We start from the raw sequence: 18,255 nt of genomic DNA on the forward strand, positions 1-18,255 counted from the left end.
TTTTACTAACCCTTAGGACTAGATCCTAGTTTTTTTTTATTTCTTATTGTAGGTACCATTGTGAATGCCACCTCGTACTAGATCCACCACGATGGGGGATCCGCAACCGGGTGCGAGCACGAGTCTTAGTGTGGCGGGGGATGAGTTGAAAAACTTGATGGAAAAAATTATGACGGATTTGAGGGATCTAAAAGAAGGCCAAACCACAATGCATGTCACTCAAGATGCTATGTTCGGGGATTTGAAGGAACTCAAGGTGAACCAAGCATCCATCCATGAAAACCAAACTTTTCTCCACGACGAGCTCAACGCTTTGAAGGCCGTGCGACTATCAAGGTCAAACACCCCTAGGAGCAATCACACACATCATGATGCCTCCGAGGGGAGTAATGGAGAGGAAGAGCCATATGGTTGGTACGATCATGGGGGGCGCGGGGGACAAGGAGGAGGACGGAATGGGAATAGGAATGGTAGGTTCGGGAACATGATGGGCGGAAGAGGAAATGGAAACATGGGGCACCATGGGTGGAATGGTAGGCATGGAAGATATAGAAACTATGAGGAGGAGATGGAGCCGCGGTATGATGATCCCACCAAGTCTATCAAGCACACATTTCCCGAGTTCCACGGCAAGTTTGATCCCGAGGCCTACTTGGAATGGGAGTCACAAATGAGCAAAATTTTCTCACTCCATAACTTTTTGGAAGGTGATAAGGTGAAGGTGGCAATAGCCGAGTTTCGTGGCAATGCGGATACATGGTGGAATGATACGATGAGGAGGAGAAGGATGGTTAGGGGAGGGGAAGTGGGTTCGTGGGCGGAGTTGTGTGAGCTCATGAGGACTACCTTTGTACCAAAGTCCTATTTCCTCCGACTTCGAGGGGAGTTTCAAGATTTGAAGCAAGGGACGAAGAGCGTAATGGAGTACTACTATGAACTCCTATCATTGATGAGCAAGGTAGGGGTGGAGGAGCGAGAAGAGGCGACTCAAGATCGATTTATCCATGGCCTTAACATCAACTTGAAGCACAAGGTGCAAGTGGAGGCATTGAGGGGAATTTCCTTGGACGAGGTGATTGGGTTTGCCGACACTTTTGAGAGGCAAAGTAAGGAGTTGGTTTCTAGCCGGGCTAAATGGGCGTCTAGCCAAACCGGAGGGACGGGGACTAGCAAGTGGAGTGCTCCCGGCAAGAAGGTGGAAAGCATGGCCAATCCAAACACCCAAGGGAGGCCGATCGCGAAGGCTCTACCGGGTACTCAACCTATTAAAGCTATAGCCCCTATGGAAGACAAGAAGGTTCAATGTTTCAAGTGCAAGGGGTATGGCCATTATGCACGCGAGTGCCCAAACCAACGGGTAATGGTTATCGGGTAAGATGGTAGCGTGTATAGTGAGGAAGATGAAGAAGATGGGGAGGGTGTGGGCACTAAAGAAGTGAGCCCGGACACCGACATAGCTTTTTCTAGTGGCGAAGAAGAAGATACACCCTTAAGGGCTATGGTTGTACTCCGAATGCTCAATGTACAACCCAACCTTGAGGAGCATAAGGAGCAAAGGTGCAACATCTTTCATATGAAGTGTAAGGTGAAGTCCAAGACGTGCTTGGTCATCATAGATGGAGGGAGTTGTACAAATGTGGTGTGTGACCGGTTGGTGGCCAAGTTGGGATTGAAGGTACTTAAACACCCAAACCCCTACAAATTGCAATGGTTAGGGGACTCCGGAGAGTTGAGGGTGAAGGCTCAATGCAAAGTTCCATTGAAGATTGGAGAAGTTGAGGAAGACATCCTATGTGATATCATTCCTATGACGGCATGTCATGTTTTGCTAGGGAGGCCATGGGAGTTTGATAGAAGGGCCTACAAAAATGGCTTCACGAATGAGTATTTCTACATGCTCAACGGGTTGAAGGTTCGTTTGAAGCCATTGCTACCTAGTGCCGTGTTTGAGGCTAGCCAACATCTACAAAAGGAAAGAGAGAGAGATAGGGAAAAAAGGCTAGTAGAAGAATGTGAGCAAAAAAAGCCAAGTGAGAGTGGGGGTGGTGAGAGAAAAATAAAAGCGCCCAAAGGAGAGCACCCACAAACAAGAGGGGGAAAGGAATGTTTGATAGCTAGTAAAACCGACCTTGGGTGGGCACTAAACAATCACCCCTCCGTTCTCCTCGTGGTCCGTAAGGATTTGTGCTTAGCTACTAACCTTGACCCGTATCCTTTGATTGTCCAAAGTGTGTTGCAGGAATTTGAAGATGTATTCCCGGAAGAACTCCCGAGTGAACTCCCTCCCATGAGGGGGATCGAGCATCAAATTGACCTTTTGCCGGGATCATCACTCCCAAACCGGGCCGCATACAAGGCGAACCCCAAGGAGACACAAGAGCTACAAAGGCAAGTCGAGGAACTCCTTGCCAAAGGTCTAATTCGTGAATCTCTATCTCCTTGTGCCGTACCCGTCATTCTTGTACCTAAGAAGGACGGAAGTTGGAGGATGTGTGTAGATTGTAGGGCAATTAACAAAATCACCATCAAATATAGACACCCTATACCTAGGTTAGACGACATGTTAGAGGATCTTTGTGGCTCTATATGTTTTTCTAAAATTGATTTGGCTAGTGGATATCACCAAATTCGCATGAAAGAGGGAGATGAATGGAAAACCGCTTTCAAAACCAAATTTGGCTTATATGAAAGGCTTGTGATGCCTTTTGGTTTGACTAATGCCCCTTCTACATTCATGCGTTTGATGAATCATGTACTTCGTCCTTTTATTGGGAAATTTGTGGTGGTATATTTTGATGATATCTTGATTTATAGTCGTAGTGTTGAAGAGCATGCTAGTCATCTTAGGAATGTGCTTGAAGTGTTGAGAATGCATACTTTATATGCCAAGTTGCCTAAATGCACTTTTTGTGTTGAGGAAGTTGTGTTTCTTGGTTTTGTTGTGGGAAAGGAAGGAGTGCGGGTAGATGAGGAAAAGGTGAAAGCCATTAGGGAATGGCCAACACCTAGGAATGTGAGTGAGGTTAGGTCCTTTCATGGCCTTGCTAGCTTCTATAGGAGGTTTGTTAGGGATTTTTCCACAAAAGCTTCACCCTTGAACCACCTTGTCAAAAAAAATGTTGAGTTTAAGTGGGGGGAGGAGCAAGAGAGAGCGTTTAGTACTTTGAAAAATGACCTCACGCATGCTCCCTTACTAGCACTCCCCAATTTTGATAAAACTTTTGAACTTGAGTGTGATGCAAGTGGTGTGGGGATCGGGGGAGTTCTCATGCAAGAGGGTAAGCCCATAGCTTACTTCTCGGAAAAACTAAATCAAGCCCAATTGAACTACCCCACATACGACAAGGAGTTGTATGCTATAGTCCGTTGCCTTGAGAATTGGCAACACTACTTGATGCACAAGGAGTTTGTGATACACACGGATCATGAGTCTATTAAGTTCTTAGGAGGTCAACATAAACTTGATAAAAGGCATGCTAAATGGAGTGTTTTCCTAGAGACTTTTCCCTATGTCATTAGGTACAAGAAGGGAAAGGACAATGTGGTTGCCGATGCTCTTTCTAGGAAGCCTTTTGAGACCTTGCATGATGGCACTTTACTTGTGAGTGATACCGTGTGTTTGAGAAAGCGTGTGCTTACTATGTGTGCCTCCAAATATGTTGGATTTGAGTTTATTAAAGACCTTTATGAGCATGATCATGACTTTTCTTCTATTTACGGAGCTTGTGAAAAAGGTGCTTTTGATAAATACTATAAGTTGGATGGCTATCTTTTTAGAGAGAATAGGTTGTGCATACCTTCATGCTCTTTGAGAAACTTGTTGATTAAGGAGGCTCACCTAGGGGGCCTAATGGGTCATTTTGGGTTGCTTAAAACTTTTGACATACTAAGTGAGCATTTCTTTTGGCCTTGCATGAAGAAGCATGTTGAAAAGTTTTGTAGTAGTTGCTTAGAGTGTAGGCAAGCCAAGTCTAAATCTAACAATTATGGTCTTTACACCCCTTTGCCTACTCCTACACATCCTTGGGTAGACTTGTCCATGGACTTTGTTCTAGGTCTCCCAATGTCTCCTCGGAAAAATGATAGCATCTTTGTGGTGGTGGATAGGTTTTCCAAAATGGCTCACTTCATTCCATGTCGGAAGACAAGTGATGCCAAATTCATTGCTAGTTTATTTTTCAAGGAGGTTGTAAGAATCCATGGGGTCCCGAGAACTATTGTAAGTGATAGAGACGTCAAATTTTTGAGTTTCTTTTGGAAAACGCTTTGGGGTAGGATGGGTACCAAACTTCTTTTCTCTACCACCGCACATCCCCAAACGGATGGTCAAACGGAAGTCGTAAACCGCTCATTGGGAACTCTTCTCCGTGCCTTGGTTTTTGAAAATAAAACTTCTTGGGAAGAATGTTTGCCTATAGCCGAATTTGCTTATAATAGGACCATACATTCCACCACCCAACAATCTCCTTTTGAGGTTGTCTATGGTTTCAATCCACTCACCCCGTTGGACTTGTCCACGGCCGATTTGCCTTTGTCTTATATGGTTGATGTAGGTGGGATGAAGAAGGCCAAGTTTGTACAAGACTTGCACACTCGAGTGCAAGAACGAATCCGCAAGATGGGGGAACAAGTAGCTCAAAGGGTGAACAAAGGGCGAAAGAAAATGTTGTTCAACCCCGGAGATTGGGTTTGGGTACACTTTCGGAAAATACGTTTTCCCGACAAAGCAAAATCCAAGCTTGCCCCGCGAGGGGATGGCCCATTTATGGTCCTAGAGCGTGTGAACGACAATGCCTACATCATTGATCTTCCCGGTGAGTATAACGTGAGTTGTACTTTTAATGTGGCTGACTTGAGCCCGTTTGATTTTGTAGGGGACGACCCAGATTTGAGGACAAATCCTTCTCAAGAGGGAGAGGATGATATAAACGGGAAGTCCAAGGCCCGGGCTGACCCGACCACGACTCCCCTTAAGCTGCCCGGAAGGCCCGTCACGAGATCAATGAGACAAAGGCTTCGGGAAGGCGTTTCAAACTTCATTAGGAGGGGAATGGAGGAGGCAGATGGAATGCCCGGTCGGGCGAATCCACACCTCCAAAACGCCCGACCGGGCGTTTGTGCGCTGAGCATCGTCCACAGTCCAGAAAGTTCGCCCGACCGGGCGATTTCACCATCCCAGAACGCCCGACCGGGCGTTTGTGCGCTGAGCATCGTCCACAGTCCAGAAAGTTTGCCCGACCGGGCGATTTCACCATCCCAGAACGCCCGACCGGGCGTTTGAAGAAGCAGCGCCGAATCCAGAAAGTTCGCCCGACCGGGCGATTTCACTTTCCCAAAACGCCCGGCCGGGCGATTCAACTTTTACATCCGATTTTCCTTGTGTTTTTAGCCCTTTTCTTGGGTTTCCAACCCTAACTATAAATATCCTTTTTGTAAGACTTTAAGGGCAGACTTTGATGAATGTTATTATGAAGACTCCTTTGAGAGCATCTCCCATGTGAGATTTCTATCCAAATTCCTACATTGTAGGTTGCTTGTTTTATGTTCATTTGGCTAAATCAAGTATAGGTATGCATTTATGGTTGTGTAGTCATGAATGTGGAGCCAATGGAGTGTTTGCTTTGGGTGAAAGTAGCCTAGGGTTGCCCACATCTCTTTGTGGGAGGTCATAGGTCCTCAAAGAGGATTCCTCCTTCTTTACACTTTCTTCTCACCTTCTTTCTCTCCATCCAAAACCATTTTGAGTTTAGTTTTTGTGGCTAGCTCAACTTATCTTTACTTTATCTTTGAAAACACAAAAAAATTGAAATCAAACACCGCTTGGGGTATTTCTTGGGCACATGGAAGGTTTCCCTCACAAGGAACCTTTATCAGATGCCCTCTGGATACACAACAGATCTGTCTTCCATCTGTAGTGTGGCTGAGGTGGGCTTCAAAGTACCAATGTTCATTTGCTTGAACACCGATATTGGCATTAGATTAATGCTCGCGCCTAGATCGCAGAGAGCATTCTCCACCTTATAGCCCCCCAATGAGGCAGTCGACAGTGAAACTTCCAGGATCCTTCAGCTTGGCAGGCAGTTTCCTTTGCAGCAGAGCACTGCAATTTTCAGTTAGATTAATAGTGTCAACCTACCCCCAACTGGTCTTCTGGGCTATCACCTCCTTCAGAAACTTAGCGTACTTAGGCATCTGTTGCAGTGCCTCGATCAAAGGAATGTTCACATACACCTTTCTGAAGATGTCCAGAAATCGAGTGAACTACTCATCTTTCTTCTTCTTCTGATTCAGTACCTGCGGGAATGGCACCTTTACTCCAGAAGTGGTGCCGGTATTCTCCTTTTCAGCCTCCTTTTCCTTCTCTGCCACGGCAGCCTTGGGCTCTAGAACAGTATCAGATGTGGTCGCAGGCAGTGAGGGAGCTTCATAAACAGTGTCATTCCTTAGATGCACAGCTTTGCATTCTTTGGGATTTATGATGGTGTTCGAAGGGAATTTTCCCGATTGAGTAATAGTACTCACAGTCTGGGAAATCTGGCTGATCTGTGTGTCGATGTTCTTCAGATGAGTGGCCATACTTTGCACATCTGTCTCAACCTTCTCCATCCTTTGATTGTTCTGCTCCATGAGCTTGTTGGACTGTAGCATGAAAGACTTGAGTATGTCTTCCGTGGTCATCTTCTTCGGATCATTAACCACTCCATCAGTAACTGTGAACCCCGGGGGTGGTTGCAGAGCATTATTTGGGTTTCCATAAGAGAGATTGGGATGCCATTTGTTCCCAAACTGATTATATCCTCCACCTTGAAAGTTGGGGCGGTGATTATTGAAGTACTTGTTGTTGTCCCCTTGATTCACATAGTTCACGTCCCCCATTTTTCCTTGGGGTTCTTGAGACGGCTGTCCCATTGCAATGCAGTCAAATTTCATAGTCAGCGCATCCAACTTGTCAGATAGGGCACTCATAGGATCATGATCTGTAGTAGACGCTACCCTATGCACCTTACTCCTTTCGTTGCTCCATCCTTCGTCATTAGATGCAAGCTCCTCTATTACTTCCATGGCTTCATTCACTCCTTTCTTGAGAAAATTACCGCCTGAGCTCAAGTTCAATTCCCTTTGTGCTTCAGGCACACATCCCTTGAAAAATGTAATAACTTGGACTGTCGGGGTTAACCCATGGTTGGGACACCGTTTCATCAAAGATTTAAACCTCCCACATGCGTCTCTGATATTCTCTGTAGGAGTCATCTGAAAGGCAATGATGTCGTGTTGTCTCTTTATAGCTTCACTAGGGGGTAGAATTTCTCCAAAAATTTTTCCACCATAACATCCCATGTTCTAATTGATCCTGGCTCCAAACTCTCCAACCAATCATTTGCTGAATCCTCTAAAGAGAAAGGAAACAGCCTTAGTCGAACCTGCTCATCTGTCACTCCATTCATCTTTGTTATGTTGCAAATCTGAATGAACTTGGTGAATGCTTGTTAGGGTCATCTGTGGATTTGCCCCTAAAAGCAATGTTCTCCGCCATCTGAATCAGTCCTCTTTTCAGCTCAAAAGTATTGGCCGCGATGTTGCTATGGACGGTTGGATTCGTCTGGCCTTGGTATACATATTGATTCTGCACAGGCACAGGTGGTCCACGGTTGACCTGTTGACGCAACTCCTCCAGCTGTCGTAGAAGCTCAGCATAATTAGGAGGAGAAGGAGGTGGTGGACCGTTGTTACCCTCTTCGTTCTCTATCAGACTAGGAGAAACGGGATCAAACTGAATATGATCCTGAACTGGTGATCGGATGGGTGAAAGATCCCTCTGATCTGAAGATGCTCCTGCACGGGTAGGCGAAGAGGTGTGAATTTTCTGCGTGAGCCTCCTATATGCGTTCCTCTTCCGGTCTTCGATCTCAGAGTCGAAAGGTTCTAAAGGCAAGCCTTTAGAACGTGTGTGCATACACCTAAACAAGAAACACAAATGTGAGAACTAAAAAAAATAGAAATTAAACGAAAAATAAAGCAGTAAAATCTGAAGTAGTAATCTTGATTATTATCACGATATCAAGCTATATAACACAAAATTGTCCCCGGCAACGGCGCCAAAAACTTGACTCGACTTTATTTTACCCAATTAATACCCGCAAGTGTACGGGGTTATCGTAGCAAATAGAAAGCAAGAGTATATCGTATCCCACAGAGACAATTAAGTGTAAACCTAAGTACCACGAACAAATTTCAACTACTATCCAGACAATCAGGAAATTTGGTTTTGAAACCAACAACTACTAAAAGCATGTAAATTCAGAGAATAAAATAGAACAATTAACAAGAAAGCGATAAAGCAAGTTGTGTAAGGTGATGAAGCAATATGCAGAATTCAAGGATCCGATACACAACTCATAGCCTAACCCAATTAAAACCAATTTACCATTTAAAGTCTCTAGAATTGTTGAATCAATCACAAAGGTAGATTAACCCCCCCCCCCCCCCCCCCCCCCCCGATGTGAGATATCTGTAGATTAGGTGTAATAAGTGAAGTCCCCTTCTAAATCTTAGACCTAACTCCCAAAGGTTTGATTAGATTAAAGATCTCACTCATAATCTCAACTCTCCCGAGTTTTATTGAATTGAGGCGTGAATTATTCCTCTTTCAAGATTAATTATTTCATCTCCCGATTACTCTAAGAAACCCTACACTCCCAATTGGTGATCAAGCAATTGATAGGAAAAAGCACAAGAATAATTCAAACATTTACAAGAGCAAGATAAAAACGAAATTAATTGGATTAAAACTATGAATCAATGCATCTTCACCAAGAATTCTACATGAAAGGTGCTTAGCTACTCATGTTCATGGTAGAAAACAAATCAAAACTAAGAAAAACAATAGAATTCATGATACGAATTACAGTTGGCGGAGGAATTGAAGCTTGAATCTTCAATCTTCTTCCAAGAGTTCTTCAGAGAGAGGGAATGTGTGTTTGGCAGAAAGTTGAGAATCCCCCTTTCGTTGCCCTAGCTTTTCTCTTTTTATTTTCCTTCAAAAAAATCACGTCTGGGCTAAAAATCGTCAGTCAGACGGACTTGGCCGGGTGGAATTATTTCACATAAAATCCACCCGGTCGGGCAGAAGTCTCTGGACTCTTTATGAACAAAATTGGCCACCCGGCCGGGTGGAATTATTGCACATAAAATTCACCCGACCGGATAGCTCCCGGCAGTCCGCGCGGCTTTCGTATATCGGCCATATCTCTCTCATCCGAACTCCGATTTGGGGTGTGTGAAGTACCCACGCGAAGATCTTTCGATGATGAACACAATGATACTCTCAAAATAGGATTTGGACCCCATATTTATAGGCAGATTAACGTTTGAAGCAGACCCCAGTCACGGCTTGATTCATTTTGACCCTTTTTTACCTATTTTAACTTCAAACACTGGATAAACTCATCAAAGCACATTTATAGTGAAATATGGACGTAAACTCAAGTAATATGCATTTAAACACCAATTATTATCACGTTTAACGCCCAATAAAACAGTTAAAATACGAGTTTATCACTCCCTCAATCCATAAAAAATAGTCTTATATGTGGACGACACGAGTTTAATGAGAAAATGGTAAAGTAAGATAGATGATGAGAAAAAATGGGTAAAGTAAGAGAGATAGACAGAAAAAATTGGGTAAAATAAATGGGTAAAGTAAGAGAGATAGACATAAAAAAGTGGGTAAAATAAATGGGTAAAGTAAGGGAGATAGACAGAAAAAAGTGGGTAAAATATGAGAGAGATGAGAAAAGTATGAGAGAAAAACTTTCCATTTTTAGAAATGAGACTATTTTTTGTGGACGAAGTCTCATTTGCGGACGATAAAAGGTTTTAGTGAGAAATTAATAAAGTAGGAGAGAAAAAGTATGAGAGACAAGAAGAAAAAATGGATAAAGTATGAGAAAATATTTTCGTTTATGAGTGAAAATGAAACTATTTTTCGTGGACAAAAGGAGTATATAATTCTATAACTGGGACGAAGTCTTAAAGCAGGACACCCCAAAATGGTTAACCGGGACTCCTAAAGTGGGACGAAGGGAATATTTTTATAATAAAATATGAGTGAAAATGAGATAATGAAATGTGAGGTCCATTACTAAAAATGATAAGAATTGAAATGTGACAAATTTTGTGGGATGGAGATATGAGATTATCTGATAAATTTTGAAGGACAAGAAATAATTTTAAGTGAAAGACTAAAATAGAAATAGTTTATATTTTTAAGGGAACGAGGGAATATTATGCATACTAAGATTAAAAAATTTGAACAATAGTGATGTTTCACTTAATCTAACTTTTAATATTATTATTCCATAATCGAATGAACGTACCAGGCATACAGTTCAGGGTCAATGATCACTATTATGGAATTAATATTAAAATAATTTAAAATATATTATTGAACTATATTTTTTAAAACCAATTTCCTTTCCGTAATTTATAAAATTTAATTTTGATATTTTTTTATCATTTATATTTTGTTAATTTTCTTTTGATTGATTCAATATCCTCCGTCAATTTTCTAAAATATAAATTTAAGATGTGTATAAATAAGTGAATTATAATAATTTATGATTACAAAATATTTTTTATTCAGGAAAGATTGTGTATTTTTGAAATCGGAATTAGAACATTAAAGAAAATGTTTGTTTTACTTAAAATAAACTAATCCCTGATTTTAGAAACTCTGAAAACGACTAAATTGTCCCAATTATATGTACTCCACTTCTTATGTAAATTTATCGCCTACTCTTATTTATATTGGAGATCTGCTCAATTATATCACCCAATCAAAATAAATTAATGTTTCCCTACCTAATGTAAGTTTAATCTTTATACCAACTCTAAGTTAGAGTTATAAATATGGGTCAACTTCTATTTAGGTGCGTACATTGATATTGATGAGGAAGCAAAAGTTTTAGTTTCAAATGTTCACCAAACAAACTAGTGAACTTTCCTGCGAGTGATTTTCAATTTAGATCAAATGTACCGCATAAGCTTAATTCGAAGATTCCCCCCCCCCCCCCCCCCCCCCAATATTTGGTAGCTAGCTAGCTAACTTAAAATGATGAAATTACCCCTTCCTAAACATAGTTGTTACTCCATGAGTCCCGCAATATATATTAGTTTTATAAAAAAATGTGAGTGGAATAAGTTGGTGGAATGTGGGTCTACTTACCGTTTATGATAAAAGTGAAATATGACTCTTATTGTGGAACGGACTGAAATGACAAAACATGACTCTTTTTTTGGGATAGAGGGAGTATTTTCTCGGTTCCATCAAAATAGAAATATTTACCTTTTCCGTCTATCCCATAAAAATAGCTCATTTCCATTTATGGAAAGTTTTCACAACTCATTCAATTTATTTACAACTTATATTACTTGGGCTCACCATTAAACACTAATAATATTTTGGATTCATGTATCCACTCATACTATTTTAACTATGATTCTCCTCCTCTTTCTTATTTTATCATTTATGAATTAATTCGAGTGCAGGGTGCGGTCCTTAATTAATTTGGGTGTGATTCCAAATATCCTTATTTTTATGGGATGGATGAAATACTTAGATACCAATTTCTAAATGCGACTGAAAACGATCATCCTCAACAAAAACATTTCTTTCGCTTAACTCTTCATCTCTCTCTCTTTCTCTCTCACACATACATATACTGACACACAAATACAGAAAGCAAAGAGTAGTTAGAAGCTGATGATAAGAAGTAAGCAGCTGAGAAAGACCTCCCTCCCTCCCCGCCACCACCGACAGCACCATCTCACCAAATCCATCTCAAAATAGTCCTAAATTTCCACAACAAACGGATTCGCCTCCGTTTATTAAAAAGAAAAGTAAGATCAATCGATCATGTCACTCCCATCTCTCTTCTCCTTCTTCTCCTCTTCTCACATCCCTTCTCCACCATGCAGCCCTCTCTCCGCCGCAAGTTCTCCGCCGCCGCCTCCTTCTCCATGAAGCCCGCCGCCTCCGCCGCCCGCCGCAGCGGCAACCTCTCCGCCTTCGTCGTCATCCTCTCCATCTTCCTCTTCGGCTGCTTCATGTACAACGAGGACGTCAAGTCCCTCGCTGAGTTCCCCTTCTCCCGCCCGAGGGCAGGCGCCACCCTCGACACCCAGACCACCACTGTCTCCGTCGTCATGAACGCCAGGACGGTGGTGGAGACGGAAGTGGAGGGTGGCGTGGTTTCCGACGATGGAAAAAGGGAAGTGAAGGGAGAGAGCGAGATGATTCAGTTGCCGGTGGAGGAGGAGGAAGAGGAAGAAGAGGAAGAAGATGGGGTTGAAATCCCGCCGGAGGAGTGCGATTTGTTTGATGGGAATTGGGTTTTTGACAACACTTCGTACCCCATTTATAAAGAAGATCGGTGTGAGTTCTTGACGGCGCAGGTCACTTGTTTGAGGAATGGAAGAAGAGATTCTTTGTATCAGAATTGGAGATGGCAGCCTAGAGAATGTTCTTTGCCCATGTAACTTCATTTTATTTCCTTTCACTTTTTTCTTATTTAACCGAACTCCACATTTGCATAAATATAGTCCGCTTTGGGCTAAGTCCTCGAGGTTGACTGATATGACCTTCGTCGTATCGAGGGGCTCATCGGCGGCGGTCGTATCATCTGGTGATTTCATTATATACTTGGTATCTTGATAGTAATATGTGAGAGAGACGGAAGATAGGTCTCGTATCGTTGACGCTTCCCAAAAGACCTCTTGTTAATAGATTAAGGGTTGCACTTATATATTGCTAGTACATTTTCTAAGTTTGGGATGATTTGAACTTCTAACACATGTGTATGGTTCATTTGCTTTCATTTCTTGCAAGTAGTAATGTTGTTAGAGTGTCATTTATTTTCTTGGACATTTATTTCTAAAAGTGCTCATCATTTTTGTGGGTCTCGAGTCATTATAATGTTTTTTAATAATTGCTAGCGAAATAGGAAACATGATTGTAATTTATGTGACTTTTTCTTTGATTATGTGGAGGACTACTTGCTCAAAAGATTTGTGTTTTTGCTTTTCACATTTGAGTATGATCATGATCTACTTAGGTTGTTTTCTTTCACCTTATAATACGGCTTCAATTTGTTGTTCAATTAATGAGTTGATAAATTAATCTGCATAAATGTTGACAAATTTGCTAGATTTAAGGCAAGATTATTGCTTGAGAAGATGAGAAACAAGAGATTGATGTTTGTCGGGGACTCGTTGAATCGGAATCAATGGGAATCGATGATTTGCTTGGTTCAATCGGTAGTCCCACCGGGAAGGAAGAGCCTGAACAAGAATGGATCTTTATCAGTTTTCAGAATTGAGGTAATTATTTTTCTACCTCAAACCAATTATTGCTAATTACAACTCTCTATCTATGTCTCAATCAAATGATATGGTCGATTTCATTACATTATTCTGTGGTGTTAATCTGTGATTATTATTAGTAGTAGTATAATTTAATTATTGGATCAATACAGAAAACGAAAAAAGGTCCACCGAAGTAAACCTTGATATCTATAATATGTGTCAATGAATAGGACAACAACTAAGTGTTATTATTAGTCAAACGTATATGCAATAACTAAGGGTTATTATTAATTAGTCAAAAGTCTTATGTTATACAATACTTCACAATAATAAAGTTGGGGCGTAAATCTCTTTAGTCTTTACTTTGAATCTTTTTTTTCTTTAGGATTAAAAATAAGATTATGTATCTTTTATATTGGAACATATTCGAGGCTTTGTCAATCAATTTAGTTGGTGCGCATGTTGCTGAAATTACAAGTATCTAATACGTGCAGTATATTACACAATACACACACAAATATATTATGTCCAATATTCCTAACTAGCTAACCACCTACGATATTGTACAACGTGGTAGGTGGGGTTCCAAACTTGCAATACGTGATCACAAATAAAACATTCTTTATTACTACAACTTTAATTTTAATAGGGTAAATGAAAGAAAAAACTAGTTAAGACTATCTCATTATAAAATAATTTTTCAACTATCTCATTATAAAATAATTTTAAGACTACGTTTCTAAATTTTTTAACGTGGCATGTAAATATGTAAAAATTAAAGATATATTGGCTACTTATATTAGACGACATCATTTAAGTAGTCGAATCTTTTGTTCGCATAATACATAATTTCTCCCGGATCATAAACTATGGACAATGGAAAAAAATACTAAAATTATGATGTAATTAGCTATATTTTTAATACTTGAAAAATTTTATTGGCAGGATTACAATGCCACAGTGGAGTTCTATTGGGCACCATTCTTGGTGGAGTCAAATTCAGATGATCCAAACATGCACAGCATCTTGAACAGAATAATCATGCCTGGTTCAATCAAGAAACATGGCAAGAATTGGAAGAACGTGGATTACCTCATTTTCAACACATATATTTGGTGGATGAATACTTTCTCCATGAAAGTTCTGTAAGTCACACTAACCCCAAAAATATTTATCTCATGCCTTAAAGAAATTATAGATATTTGTACGTTAATTCCTAAACTTCGCTACCTAAAACATGACATTGTTTCTATTAACATTTGATAATGTCACGTAAGTAAGTCATCAAACTATGTTAGTGCCGAAATCTTAATTAGTTGCTCAATCGGAAGAAATCATTAGTTTGGTTGCAAAATCAGAAATGGATAGTTTTGTAATTTATAGGCGGATTTCAAAGATGATATGCAAAATCATAATTTTGCGAAAGCATAGGAATTTACATGCAAATAACCCAAAAAATTATGATAATTAACGTTGGTTGTGGGTCACAAACAGACGAGGATCGTTTGACAAAGGCGCAATGGAGTACGATGAAGTGGAAAGGCCTGTAGCTTATGGGAGAGTGTTGAGGACTTGGGCAAAGTGGGTTGACAAAAATATTAATCCCAATCGCACCAAAGTCTTTTTCATGAGCATGTCTCCTCTTCACATCAAGTAAGCTTCATGCCCCATTTATTCTTCCTTAGCTTCCACCCCAACATTTACTTTTTATTCTTTAAGTTTGTGCTACACCTAAAAAAATTAGTTTTAGTATATAGATGTAGTTGCATCAATCATTTTAGGTTGGGAAACCATCTTCATAAAAAAATGAATCTATCATTTGATATTGAATCTTGATCCTTCTTATGAAGGAGCTTGGATTGGAACAATCCAGATGGCATCAAATGTGCTAAGGAAACAAGTCCGATTCTAAACACAACGATGCCACTGAATGTGGGGACCGATCGCAGATTGCTAAGGATAGCAGCGAACGTGACAAAGTCAATGAAAGTGGGAGTTAATTTTGTAAACATAACGAAATTGTCAGAGTATAGGAAAGATGCACATACTTCGGTCCACACGATACGACAGGGGAAGATGCTAACGGAAGAGCAGCAGGCCGACCCGGCCACCTATGCCGATTGCATTCATTGGTGCCTACCGGGGCTGCCCGATACATGGAATGAGTTCATTTATGCTCGAATCATATCCTCCTCTTGATCTAACACGATAATCATCACCTAAGGTGTTACAACAGATTTTGGTCCCCTCCTTTTTTTTCTTTTTCTTATTCGGTTTTTTATATATATCAATCATCTAATTTTTTTTCTTCATGCTAATGCGATAGATCATGGGCCTTTTTCCCACCTATTTTTAGCTTATTCATTTTGCGTCGCCCACACTCAATTGTAAAAGCAGACCTATTCAAAATACTATAAACTGAAAGCGAATAACAATTTTATGGCTTTTGACATTTAATTAATTAAATTTTACTATTAACCTTCCGATTGAATTTATTTTCATACATTAGCATTAATATAAATACTCGTAAAGGTAACCCATTAAGCCCAAAGACAAAAAATTTAACATTCTTGTGGCCCAACTAAACTATTTTACCAATTTATTTAGCCCATAATCAAACATTGGAGTGTACACATATATTCTCTTTCTGAAAAAAAAGTACTAGCATTTCTTAAATTGCTGATTGAATTAGTCAACTTGAATTGGTTTTAAAAGATTATTATGAAACATATTGACGGACCTTTACTAAAAACATTGTTGATATCAAGAAAACTAAAAAAACTATCATAGGCTTTTGATATGAAATTATAAAATTATTAAGCATATCCAATTGTATTAATTCAACTAAACGCTGAAATAGAATATTTACAATTTCCTCAATATTTTCAAAATAGTGTATTTGTCATTGTAATTAATACTACTCCGGAGAATGTTGCGTGTAATACGCTTACGATTTATCAAACTTTATAGGATGAACCATAAATGGTAGCCAATATACATATTTTAATACACTAAACGTTTGAACTTTTTCAAAATTATACCTAAAATGTATAGAAAAATACAAATTAATACCCTACAATATGTACCGTGTTAGGATGAAAATGTTGAAGTAATAATTGTAGATGTATTAATTTTTAATTTTAATAGTATATACAATGGTAAGCAAATCAATAAAGTCGTTAAGCAATCAAATTTCTGCAAAGTCTTTGATCTTACATATGGTAAATTGAAATTAGGAATGTTGCTTTTCGTCGTAAGCAATCTGAATTATTTGAATTAGGCAGGACTTACTACACGTTTTTTGCACCAATATTTTTGTAATATTTTCCATTTGTCCCACTATAGTACAGGCGTTTTGTTTTTAGCACTCATATTGAAAAAATGATAATAAATAGATAAAGTCAAGAGAGGATAAAGTAACAGAGATAATAATGTACGTAAGAGTCTTCCCTATAATATTATCTGTCTTATTTACTTTTTCTCTACTTTAACTATTTATTATCAATTTTTTAAAACGAGTGCTTAAAACGAAATGCATCTATTACATTGGGACAAAGGGAGTACTCCATATATATTATACCATATCTTGTACTTGTAACTTTTAATTTGATTCGATACACTGTTTTGTTTAAGAAAGTCTCAAGTAATTGCGAATTAAATAAGGACGAGGCACGTGTGTGGAGAAAAATGTGATTTCTTCTTGCCTAATTTCCTAGTTGATTTTCATATTCGGTTTTCTGTTAAAACCTAACTAATTGATTTGTGATAAGCCTATGAAAAGGTACACTACAAAATAAAAATCGTTAAGGACATTTTTTAGTGCAATTAAGGTCGCTAATTTGAATTTCTAAATATACCACCAACGCTTCAAAAACTGTTCTTATTGTTAGTGTCCCGACTAAAATTAGATGACGCAAATGGAAGTGTCCTTAAAAAGCAAAAAAACTAAGTTAATTTGTCTCTAATTTAGCAACGGTTTGTATTGCGTCCTAAATTATTGTTATTTTTTAAAGTTTTCCAACGCTAATAGTTGTGCGTCTCAATTTTTGCGTCCTTAAAAAAATAAGTTTTTTATAGTGCTATGTAGAACTTCGATTAGATTCAGCGTCCAATAACGTTAATTATCTGATGCTGCAAACTAAGCTAATAATAGGATTACATATATATAATTTACATTTTAACTAAAAACTTCCTGTAAATTGATCTCCACTTTGTTTTTAGTCCAACAGAAATAACAAAAAATTTATCCTTCTTGCCCCATCCTCTAAATTTTCTTTTATAAGTATGTTTGATGCTTTTTCACTTCATGTTTCCTTTTTGTGGAGAATGAGGAGTGGAAATTTGTTCTATTCTTTGCGATCATTGTATGTAACTCATTCATACTAAACATATTTAGTTAACTTTACGTTAAAATGTTTCATTTTAGCCTAAATTCGAATGCTATATTTCTGGGTTTTTTTTTACGTACTTTTACACTACACATGCATGTTATCATGTGGCTCCTATCAAGGGTTTGCTTGTGTTAACCAAGGCTATTTGTTTTTAGCAGATATTCCTTCCCATTTTTTTTGTAATCGTCTCCATAATTAATAGGAGTAGCTAAGGTCTAAACAACATCAATCTCAGTACAACTAATACCAATATTATTGTTTAATAAATACTAGCTAGTAGTATATCAATGATTCATGACATGCATGTTAAAACATTAACTTACAGTGTAAAATGTACGTAAAAAATAGCTAATTGCTATCGAGTTGATACTAATCCATACATTTCCAGTTAATTATACATAAAAAAAATATTAATCATTTTTAGCTATTTTAGCCATTGATTATAGATATTTTTTCTTAGTTTAAACAATATAAGTTATTATTAAATGTTCTTGTCTATAAA

At 39.0% G+C, this 18,255-nt stretch overlaps 1 protein-coding gene across 2 annotated transcripts; it reads left to right on the top strand.

Moving 5' to 3' along the window:
• Positions 1 to 11,666: 11,666 nt before the first annotated feature.
• Positions 11,667 to 15,828, top strand: LOC121740990 (protein ESKIMO 1-like). Of its 2 annotated transcripts, XM_042133668.1 has the most exons (6): positions 11,667 to 11,898; positions 11,977 to 12,533; positions 13,206 to 13,377; positions 14,308 to 14,507; positions 14,857 to 15,015; positions 15,213 to 15,828. In XM_042133668.1, exons 2-6 carry the CDS (start codon positions 12,019 to 12,021, stop codon positions 15,559 to 15,561), a joined length of 1,395 nt encoding a protein of 464 aa, XP_041989602.1. In that variant the 5' UTR covers positions 11,667 to 11,898; positions 11,977 to 12,018; the 3' UTR covers positions 15,562 to 15,828. The 2 variants fall into 2 exon arrangements, with proteins under 2 accessions (XP_041989602.1, XP_041989601.1); XM_042133667.1 differs by lacking the exon at positions 11,667 to 11,898 and having other exon boundaries at positions 11,905 to 12,533.
• The last annotated feature ends 2,427 nt before the right edge of the window (positions 15,829 to 18,255 follow it).

Source organism: Salvia splendens, chromosome 7 (genome assembly GCF_004379255.2).
Source record: "Salvia splendens isolate huo1 chromosome 7, SspV2, whole genome shotgun sequence".
NCBI classification, from domain to species: Eukaryota; Viridiplantae; Streptophyta; class Magnoliopsida; order Lamiales; family Lamiaceae; genus Salvia; species Salvia splendens.